A 13592-nucleotide genomic window follows, 5' to 3' on the forward strand; every position below is an offset into this window, starting at 1 on the left:
GCGAGCTATCATGCTACATTAACTGTCTGAAGATTCTGCTAATTTTTGCCTAAATTATTAACTAAACTCTGAAAATACCAGACCTCTTAAATAAAGTATTGACTTAGGTTTACGAGATTTAGTTAACGTCATGATTCAAACCTGGTCTTGTATTATATATGGATTTCTCATTTCAACAGAAATGTCCCAAATTTGTCGAGAAGTGGGTTTGGTCAATTGAGTTATTTCATTGTATTATTCAAATATTTGCTTTAAACCAAAAGCTTAAAGTCATTAATACGATAATGTTTGCCATTTAATACAAAATTATCCCTGGGAATAGATTAGATATTATGATTGGCTGAAGATATATTAGATAATTAATATATTTTATTTTATCATATATTTCAAAAAACTTATCCCACCAAGACTGCCATCCTTCCTTTATAAATTTATGAATCTGGCAATTCAAGAGGATCTTGTTATTATCTGAAGTTTAACCAGTCTGACAGTATCATTTTTAATGTAAAATAATACAAACACTCAATAAAAAAATACCATTTTGTGACTAGATCAAATGGAATTATATCACTAGCTGTAAACATCTTCAACTAATTGAGGAAATCATATAATCCTATGATACATGCAACATATTTTGTGATACCAGAATTTCCATATATTTGCTTCCCTGAATATGCCATAAAGAGTTTTCATGTGATCAGACTAATATCATCAAAGTTTAGATATTAGTCTGATTCCACATTTGTTGGCAATACTGTAAAGGTATAGATTCAATAGAAGTTGAAAGGAATTGAGAAACAGTCTACTTCACGGTATGTTACATATCGATCCAATTTACTCCAATCATAACATTGTAGCTGTTAGATCAAGGCCATAAGAAATCAGCTGAGAACATAATCAATGAGGATTTAAAATACTAGATGTGGAAAATATGTAAAAATTGGCTACTTACAAAGATATGACATTTAGGGGAATCGTTTGGGGGACTGAAATCAGTCCTCGATTTTGACAATTTACTCTCATTGGAAATCCATCGCAAGTGCATGATTGGCAGATGGTTGAAACAGCATGACTCTCTAATAGAAACCTCGTATACAGTATCAACACAAAAGTCAGCCTAAATGGTATGATTTGACTGAGCATATTTCCAGATGGAAATTAATCTGTAAAAGAAGAGATGCAAAATATCAGCAACTTCAGCCCCATACACGTACACATAAACATGTACACACACACACACACACACAAAACATTAGGACTTTAAACATACATACATGCAGAGAAACACAAACACACATATACATGTATTCATTTACATTTCCGGCTCTACATAGACAATGGAGGACAGGTGTGATCACCATTTGTGTGAAGCACTTTCCCGCAGTCATCTCCATGACCGAATTGCAGTTGTGGATAAAAAAGAGGCCGAGGAAGGGCGAATGACACTGCAAGTGTCGCATTGCTCTGGAGCAATTATGCCATCCCAGGTCGACCTTGAGTGACTTCAACACAACCAAAGCATTCTATAGGAGATTAGTGAATGGGAGGTACAACGACGATCTCAGGACGAACCTGGACGTCAACAAGGAATACCTGACCCGCCTGTTCAAGACGACTTTTGGGCTGGGAGCTATGGACAACTTCCAGAGATCACTGGCCTGGCATTGCTATTGAAAAGCACTACCCTTTCGGGATAAGCTCTACAGGCACGGCTTGAGAAATATGGAAGATGCTATCAGAGTGACGAAACCGTTCTGCATGCACTCGTGCAGTGTCCAACCATTTCTGACCTGTGGACTTATGTTGAATGACTGCTGTCATGTGGGGACAGTTCGGATTATCAGCCGAACCTATTGTCAATATTTTCATGCCTCCTTCCTTCAAATGGGAAAGAAGAGCTGTTTTCATCGTACTTGTGGCTATGGTGAAAGAATGTATCTGGTAGACATGTCTGAAAGGATTAGAGACAAACACTTTCTCTCTGGTCAATCTCTCATCAACTTTTTCAAGTAGCATTTGAAAAGGAAGATGAGTGCTGAGAGGCAAGTTTTGTTTAGCGAATGTTTAAAAAAAAAGATGGGTGAAAGTAGCAAGGATGGCACATGTAAATGATGAAGCCACCTTGAACATGATCCTATGAACTGGAAAAAAACAAAAAAATTTAAATAGAGTTACTTACTTGTAAATAAATGTGTTAATATGTGACATTATTTCCTGAGGTTACCGTGGTCTTTTTGTAGGTTTTTGTTTCCACAGATAAACCTCCCCATTTTTTGGAAACTTTTTGTATTACTTTATATATCCCAAAACGATTTCAATCCCTATTGATCACTGTCCCTAATTTTGTTTTTCACCTTCTTTTGTTTTCGCCCCCCCCTCCCCCCAAAAGAAAATCTCTACATTATATCTGTCCCCTCTATGTTCAGCCATGTGTGGCCTATAAAGAAAGTTATCTATCTATCTATCTACTGAAAGCTTGAAGTTAGTAATACAATAATGTTTACCATTTAATACAAAATTATCCCTGGTGAAAGAATGTGTATGGTGGACACGTCTGAAAGGTCTGGAGACAAACACATTCCTCTCTGGTGAAACTCTCAACTTCTTCAAGTATCACTTGAAGAGGAAAGTGAGAGTAGAGAGGGAAGTTTTGTCTAGTGAATGTTTCAAAAAGCTATGGGTGTATATAGCAAGGATGGCACGTGTGAATGACGGATCCACCTTGTGCATAGTCCTATGAACCAGATAAAGAAAGGAAAAAGAGAGTCACTTACTGTAATGTGTTTTTTGATTGACATTATTGCCCGAGGTTACCGTGAACTTTTCCATAGGCTTTTCTTTCCATGGATAAACCTAATCTGTTCCCCATTTTACACTATGACACTTCTGTGATACACGATCCCTATTGATCGTTTCTTTTTTTTACCACGATCCCTTTTAATCAACATTCTACTACACCCTTTTTTTCTTTCCTTCCCAAAAAGAAAAGCTCCACTTTGTATTTTATCCCATCTGTGTTCAGCTCTGTGTTCAGCTCTGTGTTCAGCCCTGTGTGGCCAATAAAGAAACATATCTATCTATCTATCTATCTATCTATCTATCTATCTATCTGTCTACCTATCTACCTATCTATCTATCTATCTATATATATATATATATTATATATATATATATATATATAATATATATATAAATATATAACTATCTATCATCTATCTCCCCCCCTCTCTTTCTCTTTCTCTCTATATATAAATATATACTAGGTTGACAACTAAGTTCCTGCCATTTTTTTAAATTTTGGAATTTATTGCGTTTCAAATTTTGGAATCTTTTTTTCTTTTTGAGAATTCTAATTTTGAATCATTTTGGAATCTTTTTTTTTTCTAGTTGATTTTATTTAATTTTTGTTTATTTTCAAATCATTAAAAGGGAATGTCAAGTTAAGAAGAACATGCATTTTTGACACCTCCTTATTTTTGCTTTTAATCAAGGTTCTAAGGCCACAAAAGCTGCTCGCGACATGTGTGCTGTGTATGGAGAGGGTGCCATAGCTCATGATTGGTATGCCAGATTCAAAAATGGAAATTTTAACCTCAAAAAAGCACCTCATTCTGGCCATCCAATTGAGTTCAATGAAATGCGATTAAACTAACTTTTGCATGAAAATTTTCATCAAATGACAATGGAACTGGCAGAGAAAACGCTCCCTCACTGCTATAGAGAAGCATCTTCACTCGATGGGGAAAGTTCAGAAGTATGGAGCATGGGTTCTGCATGCTTTAAGTGACAACAACAAAAATCAATGGGCCACAATCTTCGCTCATTTGCTTGCTCGTCACCGCTCAACTCATGGCCACAAGCAAAGATTTCTTTACCGAATCGTTACTGGCAATGAAAAATGGTGCCTGTACATTAATATGAAGCAGCGTAAGGAATGGCTTAGCCCTGGTAAACGAGCGACACTGCGTGTGAAACAAGATCTTCATCCGCGTAAAACGATATTGTGCGTATGGTGGGACTGGGAAGGGATTATCCATTACGAATTGTTGGAACGGAACCAAACAGTCAACGCGGAACTCTATGTTCAACAGATTGAACAACGCAAGACAGCTATTCAAGAAAAAAGACCTAATCATCAGCATGGAGTTCTTCTGCTGCACGACAACGCCCGCCCTCATATTGCCATTATGACGAAGGAAGGTATTCAAACACATGGCTTGGAAGTGCTGTCACACCCACCGTACTCTCCTGAGTTGGCACCAATGGATTTCCACCTCTTTCGAACTCTTTCAAATGTTATGCGCGGAGTTTCGTTCAATACTGATGCAGAATTGAGAGCTCAATTGGATCAATTTTTCGAGTCGAAATCGGGTGGTTTCTACCAATGAGGTATTGAAAATCTTCCTGAATGTTAGGAGGAAGTTGTAAACAACAAGGGTGAATACATTATTGATTAATTAGTTTTTTTTTTATTAAACCTGTTAAAAAATTTTAATTTAAAAAGGCACTGGGAACTTAGTTGCCAACCTAATATATATATATATCATCATCATCATCATCATCATTTAGCGTCCGTTTTCCATGCTAGCATGGGTTGAACGGTTCAACTGGGGTCTGTGAAGCTGCAAGGCTTCATCAGGCCCAGTCAGATCTGGCAGTGTTTCTACGGCTGGATGCCCTTCCTAACGCCAACCACTCCGTGAGTGTAGTGGGTGCTTTTTATGTGCCACCCGCACAGGTGCCAGACAGAGCTGGCAAACGGCCACGAACGGATGGCGCTTTTACGTGTCACCGGCACGGGGGCCAGGCGAGGCTGGCAACGGACACGAATGGATGGTGTTTTTATGTGCCACCAACACGGAGGCCAGACAGAGCTGGCAAACGGCCACGAAACGGATGGTGCTTTTATGTGTCACCAGCATGGGGGCCAGGCGAGGCTGGCAACGGACACAAACGGATGGTGCTTTTACGTGCCACCGACACGGGGGCCAGACAGAGCTGGCAAACGGACATGAACGGATGGTGCTTTTATGTGTCACCTGCACGGGGGCCAGGCGAGGCTGGCAACGGACATGAACGGATGGTGCTTTTACGTGCCACCGATACATATGAATATATTATATATATATATACATACATATGTATATATATATATATATATATATATATATATGTATATATATATACATATATATATTTACATATATATATATATATATATATGTATATATATATATATATATATATATATATATATATATATATATATATATTATTCAAAGGAATTCCAATTCTGTTTTTTATGTTTTATTTATATTCTTTATGATATTAGTGTAGAATATAGAATATATAGTATAAACAGTATATATAGTAAAATGAAATGAAGTATTGATTGTCTTACTGAATAGATGAAATATTGAATATCAAATATTAAATATTAAGTGACTAGTATACTTTCTTGCATTAAAGCAGTCTTCAAGGTCCCAGGTTGTGACAGAAGTATTTCAACTGTGGCTGACTGGTGGTCTTTTGTCCTTTATATACGTTCCTGTGGACAGCAGTAGTAGTTGTTTGGCTATTTTTAGAAATGATACCAAACCATTTTTCAATGTATATTTTTAGAACTGATGACAGCAGTACTTTTTAGAGATTTTTTATGTTTTAGTTATAGGGATAAGATTTATAAACTCCAAATAAGATTAATTTAATCATTATTTGTTAAGCTTGGGTTTGAATTTCTTAATAAAGACCTTTTTTCTCAGTTTTCTCTCAATTTCATTCAGGTTGTAAAGTTTATGAAATGGGAATATCATAAAAGTTTTCTGACCACATGTTGCCAGATGGTTACTCAGTGGTATTTGGCGGACTTCTGGGTTTTTAATTTGTTGTCAATGCACAAACGAGTGTTCTGAAAGTGCATTACCTGTCTGGCCAACATACAGTTCTTCACAATTTGGGCATTTGATGCAGTAGATTAAATTTCTGCTTTTGCAGTTCATGTTTGCACTTGTGAATATTTTCCCTGTTTTTGTGTCCATATATGGGCCGGTATGAATTAATTGGCATGTACCGTATTGGCTATCATTGCGTTTAGACACAGTGAATGGTTGATCTTTGTTGCTAAAGTCAAACCTTGCCTTTGTTAATAACTTTGTCAAGCTTTTAGGCTGTCTCTTACTGAGAGTTAAGGTTTGATCTGTAATTATATTTCTCAATTCCTTACTTTGTGAAATGATTGGTAGGTTTGCTTTAGCAATATTGAAGATGTTCTGGTAGCATGGATTGTGTGTCACTATAAATGGTATGATTTGTTCTAGTTTTTCTCTTCTTTGTGATATCCTCAGTTGTTGTATGGATATTTTCCTCTACAATAGTACAGATTCTTCTGGCTAAGCATTATGGGATGTTACGTTTTGTATGCAGTGGATGAATCGTGCCATCCACCGCATAGTTGACTAAAATCTCAATTAATATATAAACTAATTTACTTAAATGTAATACTACTCCATAAATATACCACCTAATTATTAAATAATGTATTGTCTAACAAAACTAATTCTCAAATTAAATTATATGTAATACGTTAAATCCCTTTATAAAAATTATAATAAAGTATTCTAAATAAATAGATATCATAATTAATAACTATCATAACTTACAACTATCAATAAGATATATATAAAAATAATATTTCAACAACAACAATAATAATAATGATAATCAAACCCAATACAATTCAAAAGCCAAATAATATTTATAAGCAAAAACCGCTACTTAGCTTGTCGATGAAAATAATATAACTGAATTTTAAACGTTAAAAAAATATATAGGCCTTAGTGTTTATAAAATTAAAATGCATGAAGACTGTGTAAACAAATAGAATAAATTATCAATGAAAATGGCGAAAACTATTTATTAATGAAAAATACGGAAAACATCTAAGCCCCATGAATTAAAGAAAGGTAAAAAAAATAGTAGAACAAATGAACAATACACTATGAAGACATTCAACTACACCCAACAGTCCAACTACAAATCTAGTCAATAACAACAATGATAATAACAACAATCAAACCCAATATAATACAAAATCCAAATAATATTAATAAACAAACAACGTTACTAATCTTGTCGATTAAAACAATATAACTGGATTTTAAATGCATAAGAATGTCTTAGCATCTTAATTAATATACACAATGCTAGTACAAGCCATAAATACTGGGATCAAAACTAGGAAATGGTTCAAATATGCACAAATCCATTATATAAGCTAACTATATTATTAATATATATGTAGTATCTATAGATTTAATATTTCACTCAATAATATAGTTGACCAAAATATTAATTAATATAAAAACTAATTTACTTAAATGTAATACTACGTGATAAAAATACCACCTAATTATTAAATAATGTATATATTTCTTTACTACCCACAAGGGGCTAAACATAGAGGGGATAAACAAGGACAGACAAAGGGATTGAGTCGATTACATCGACCCAGTGTGAAACTGGTACTTTATTTATCGAGCCCGAGAGGATGAAAGGCAAAGTCGACCTCGGCGGAATTTGAACTCAGTAAGTAACGGCAGACGAAATACGGCTACGCATTTCACCCGGCATGCTAATGTATTGTCTAACAAAACTAATTCTCAAATTAGATTATTTGTATAATACTAAATCATATTAAATAAATAGATATCATAACTAATAACTATCAGGAAACTATGAATAAAAATAATATTTCGACAACAGCAATAATAATGATAATAATAATAATAATAATATTATTATTATTATTATTATTATTATTATTATTGTTGTTGTTGTTATTATTATTATTATTATTATTATTATTATTATTATTATTATTATTATTATTATAATATGGCTTTGTAAGTTACTGAGAGAAAGCTACTATGGAAGGCTCATAGTATAATAACTATATAATAACATATAATAATATTTTATTCTCTGGTTCGAAGCAACAATTTATAAATACAAACAAATGACTGAAAAATGATGAGCTAACCCCACACAGAATGAAACCCACAAATCAACACTAACATCCAATTGGCCAAATGCTCATCCATCAATTTCAGCCAAATTTAGTTAATATATACTTAAAGAGAAAATAAAATATTGTTACGGTATGTTATTATACGGTTATCAGTATACTACGAGCCTTCCATTGTAGCTTTCTCTCCATAACTTACAAAGCCTTGCGCATTTCTTTACAAATATTATATGTAGTATGTCTTTCCATTCTGACTTCAAATTCCACCGAGGTCGACTTTATCTTCCATCCTTTTGGAGTTGATACATTAAATACCTGTTGCGTATTGGGTTGATCTAATTGACTGCCCCCACCAAAAACAATTTCGGGCCTTGTGCTTAGCGTAGAAAATGTTATATATAGCACGTATTAGACGGTATATATTAACTAAATTTGGCTGAAATCGATAGGTGAGTGTTTGGCTAATGGGATGCGCAAGAATTCCTGTTATCATCGATATGTGGGTTCGATTCTAGCTGGGGTTAGTTCATCATTATCCTGTCACTTTTTTGTATTTATAAATTGTCACTTCAAACCAGAGAATAAAATGTTATTATACAGTTGTGTGTATATATATATATATATATATATGTGTGTGTGTGTGTGGGGGTGTGTGGGTGTGTGCATATATACATACATATATGTTCATGCATACATATATATGTATATGTATATATGCATATATTGGTACAGGACGTCAAAAAAACGTGAACAAAATGAAAAACGAGAACATAAAGCGAAACCTGGAAAAAGAATTTTTTTCGAACAACGAAAGAAACAAATAGAGAAATGAGACAGGCAACATAAAGAACGATCACTTCATCAGTTGTCCCCTGTTTTATCTACTCTGCATTTCAAACGTTGGGACAAGACGCGACGTTGTTAAAACAGACGTTCCCCAGGTATAATTTTAAACTACATCAAGTAGCTTGGTTCGGGAATTTTAGGTTTTCGAAGAGCATGAAACTATCTTTGTATCACTGTTATATCAAACGAATAGAAGTTTGACGGAGGAGAGAATGGGAGTGGCTCAGCATAAACAATACCTGCTGACTTGTGCAGTAACCTTTTGAGTAATTTATTGAGTGTAAACCCCTATAAATAACCTTGTGGGAGGGTCGTTAAGGCAGATATGTACGGTTATATTTAACTCATTTCTAGTACCCTCTGCGGCTTCTCCTTTGGTTCTGAGAAAGTAAGGATTTGTTTTCCATTTGTGGTATATTGATGAGCTGAGAGGTGAAGGTAAGTGTAGTTTGAGCTAGGTACTTGCGTCTAAAAACAGTCAAGATACATCAGAGGTGTTTAGGTTTAAGGACCAAAGGACAACCAAACCAAGTATGTATATGCGTGTGTCTGAGTGTGTGTGTATGTATGTATGTATGTGTGACTGCATGCATGTATGCATATATGTACGCATGTATGCATCTATAACATTAAAAGCAGCAATCTTTCCAATGTTATTTTGAAATCACAACATAAAACAAGAGTTAAGGAAAGAAAATTATCATTTTTACCTCACAGAAGTCAATGTTGAAATACCAAGCAGATATTTTGACGACTCATTCAACTGCTAAAAGTAAAGCTTGTACTGATATACTTTGCCAGCTGTCTTAAGCATGACGTAGATATTGTTAAAATAATGCCAGAAATGTGTGGGTTTTGGTTCAAATTACCATAAACAAGATGGTCAAGGATAAGCTGTTCATGCATGCAAAATAGGCGAAAGAGTAGCTGTAGTCAAATGACTGACACAAATAAAAGAATACACACCCATACAAATACGATATGTGTGTGTATATATTCTGAGTCATTGTTGCACCACTACGAAGCACTGGAGTTGGGTTTTGCCCACACATGTGGTCGATTGTCTCCATACATCGGAGAGCATTTGAATCAAGTGATCATACGACTGCACTTGAAATAGGACGGGGATAAAACCACCAAATATATCGTGGCCTAATTTTTTCATTACCAATCAGGGCTTTGAATGCTATGTGTCGTTGCAATTAGATAGGAAGATATGTTTCTTTATTGGCCACACAGGGCTGAACACAGAGGGGACAAAATACAAAGTAGAGCTTTTCCTTTTGGGAAGAGAAGAAAAATATAGTGGGGGGTAGAATTTCGATCAAAAAGGATTGTGGAAAGAAGTGGAAAAAAGTGGGGGACGATCAGAAGGGATCGTGTATCACAGAAATGACATAATGTAAAAGGGAAAACAGATTAGGTTTATCCGTAGAAAGAAAAGCCTATGGAAAAGACCACGAAAACCTCGGGCAATAATGTCATGCATTCTTTTTCTGGTTCATAGGATTATGCTCAAGGTGGCATTGACATTCACATGTGCCATCCTTGCTACATTCACCCATCTTTTTTTTTTGAAACATTCACTAGACGAAACTTCTCTCTCTACTCACACCTTTTTCTTCAAGTGATACATCAAGAAGTTGATGAGAGATTCACCAGAGTGGAAAGTGTGTCTCTAGATCTTTCAGACGTCCACCATACACATTCTTTCGCTTAAGCCACAAGTACGATGAAAATGGTTCTTCCTTCCCGTTTCAAGGAAGGACCTCTGGCAATATTCATGATAGACTCGGTTGATAAACTGACTCATCACACATGCGAAAGAAATCATTCGACAGGCCCACAGGTCGGAAATGGTTGGACACTGCACGAATGCGTGCAGAAAGGTTTCGTCACTCCGACCGCATCTTGGGCAGTTCGGCCTCGTGTTTCTCGAGCCATGCTTGTAGAGTTTATCCCGAATGGGTAGTGTTTCTCGATAGCACTGCCAGGCCAGGGATCTCTGAAAGTTGTCCATAGCTCCCAGCTCGAAAGTCATCTTGAGCAGGCGGGTCAGGTATTCTTCGTCGACGCCCAGGTTCGCCCCCAGATTGTTGTCGTGCCTCCCTTCGACTAATCCCCAATAAAATGCTTTGGTTGTGTTGGAGTTGCTCAAGGTCGACCCGGGACAGCATAGTTGCTCGAGAGCAACGTGATACTCGCGGTGCCATTTGCTCTTCCTCGGCCTCTTTTTGATCCACGACTGCAGTTCGGTCATGGAGACGAGCTGCGGGAAAGCGCTTAGTACAAATGGTGACCACACCTATTTACCGTCGTCTACGTAGAGCCGGAGTTGTCGCAGTCGCAGCTCGTGTCTGCGCATCATCAACCACGGCATGTCCAACCCTCCTTTCAACGGGTGTTGGCAGCAAACGGATCACCTGACCATCAGAATGCTTCCTTTACACAAGAAGCGGAAGAGGATGCGTTCCAGTTTGGTGATGGTAGGGTCGGGACAAGGTGCGACGGTCATGCGGTAGTGGATGACAGACGCGATGTACGTGTTCGCTACTTCCGCCTGAGCTTTTAGGGACAGCTTGCTCTTGGCCCATTGCCGGGTGAGAGTGGCCACCCTAATCGTTATCTTGTTCCATTTCTTCGCCGTTTGGAGGTCTGGACCAAACCAGACCCTGAGCAACTCGACCGGACCGTCGGTCCAGCATCACATGACAGAGGCGCTGGTGAATGGCATGGGCTTGCTTCTCCAGGTGCTGAGCCGCAAGCCCACTGACTTTTCCCAGTTGATTTTTTGCTGCTGTTACTGTTTCGTAGTCTTTCAGTGTCTCGCCGACCAGCTCGATGTGCTCCTGGCTAGACACTATGATGGTGACGTCGTCCACGTATGTGGACACGCTCGTCCCGCATCCCAATTCTCACGGGATGCCCCTCAACGTCGCCAGCTTTTGCAGTAGTGGTTCGAGAGTCAATACGTACAGAAGCAAGAAGAGGGAGCTTCCCTGACGGACCGAACATGCTATGTCGAAAGGTCTCAATAGATGTCCATTCACGCGAATTACTGAACGGATGCCTCTGTACAAAGCAGCTATCCAGCCGTGGAAGACGGGCCCGAAACCAACCACTATGAGGACAGCCTCCAAGTATCGATGGTCTACCCTATCAAAAGCTTTGGATTGATCCAAACTAATCAGGGCCCCACTCATGTCAGGTTCCTTAACTACCCTGTCTATGATGTAGCGCATCAGATAGAGGTTGTCATGGATGCTCCGGCCTGACACGGCGCACGTTTGCGCCTTGTCGACCAGTTTCTCAATTACAAGTGCCAACCTCTTGGTTAACACCTTAGCCAAAATGTTCAAGTCTGCATTTAGCATAGTGATGGGACGAAAGTTATGTATTACGTTCTCCTTGTTTGGATCTTTCTTCAGCAGTGTTACGGCTCCTCGGCTCCCAAAACCGGGCTTGCTCCCGTTTTGCTGCCAGTTGCAGTACACTGCTGCCAAGACGTCTCCAAACAAGTCTGGCATACAATTGTTAAGCTCGTAGGGTAGACCATCCAAACCCGGTGATTTGTCCCTCGAGCATTCTGCCATTACGTCCTGCACTTGCGCTGCCATAATGGTACCTTCGCAGCCCTCTGACTCTCTTGTCGAGAGTCATGGCAGGCTGTGATGGTAGACACTGAAGTCCACCCTGCGTTCACGCTTGCTAGTCGTCCTGAACAGTCGGGCAAAATGCCGTTGAAAGGCCTCACACATTTTACTTGGCTCAAGTAATTTGCGCCCCTGTTCATCTACCAGAGACCGAATGGTGGCTTTGTTTCTCTGTTGCGCCTCCGCCACCTGGGCCTCTCACGCGGCTCCAACAACTTCGTTCCTTAGAGCACGCATCCTAGCCCTGACAACACACCCTTCGTGTTTAGCGTTGAATTGTTGTTCGAGGGCCAACCTCGCCACCAAAACGTCGGATGCGAATCCACTTCTAATCGCCACTTCTAGCTTCTTAACTACTCTGTTTCTACCTATTGCTAGTGCTTTGCCATACTTAATCGCTTCTGCTTTTACAGATCTCTTGAGGGCCAACCACCATTTGTTGTTGTTGATGGCTCCCGTCAAAGCCCTCTTTACTAGCGTGCTAATCCGGTCTCTGAAAACCTGTCTCGACGGGAAAGACGCGTTCAGTTTCCAGTAGCCGGGACTGTGCCTATGTGTCTTATCTAAGTCTAGCGTATACGTCACAAATTTGTGATCCGTGTAGCTGACTATGTGGAATTGTGGACACCCTACGCTATCTCTATCTACTGTTCTACACAGTATCCTATCTAGATACTATCACGGTGACCCGATGCGGTTACTCCATGTCCACGTTGGCGCATTCAGATGGTCGAGTCGGAACCTATCAGACAGTTGAAAGCGTCTGAGCAGGTGTCAGAGGCATTTGCATCCCCGTCTATTCCTATCTCTGCCCATGTAGTCTTGATGCGTGTCCAAGGTAGCATTACAATCCCCCACTAAAAGTAAAGGATGAGACATTCCTAGGAATACTTTAGACGTCGAAAAATATCTGGCCGACCTATTAAAGGCGGTGTGTAGACTGATACGAGTCGAAAAGCGCACCCATTGCTGCCGTCGACATACAGGACAACCAGTCTTCCTTCCGGGTCTACGAATATTGTTTTTACATCGAAGTCCAGACTCTTCCGAAAAAGTACCGCTGTGCCACT

The 13592-nt window shown here is 38.5% G+C and overlaps 1 protein-coding gene across 1 annotated transcript in view; it reads right to left on the reverse strand.

Annotated features, from left to right (window-relative positions):
- The window catches only part of LOC115224769, a 218008-nt gene extending 208318 nt beyond the window's left edge, over positions 1–9690 (reverse strand). Inside the window, exons 1-2 of the mRNA XM_029795680.2 lie at positions 9580–9690; positions 953–1163 (exon numbers count right to left, since the gene is read on the reverse strand). Of these exons, the coding sequence (XP_029651540.2) occupies positions 953–1143 (191 nt within the window). The 5' untranslated portion in view covers positions 1144–1163; positions 9580–9690. The remainder of the gene's footprint in view (positions 1–952; positions 1164–9579) is intronic.
- Between the last annotated feature and the right edge of the window lie 3902 nt (positions 9691–13592).

This window comes from Octopus sinensis, linkage group LG2, assembly GCF_006345805.1.
Source record: "Octopus sinensis linkage group LG2, ASM634580v1, whole genome shotgun sequence".
Taxonomy (NCBI): Eukaryota; Metazoa; Mollusca; class Cephalopoda; order Octopoda; family Octopodidae; genus Octopus; species Octopus sinensis.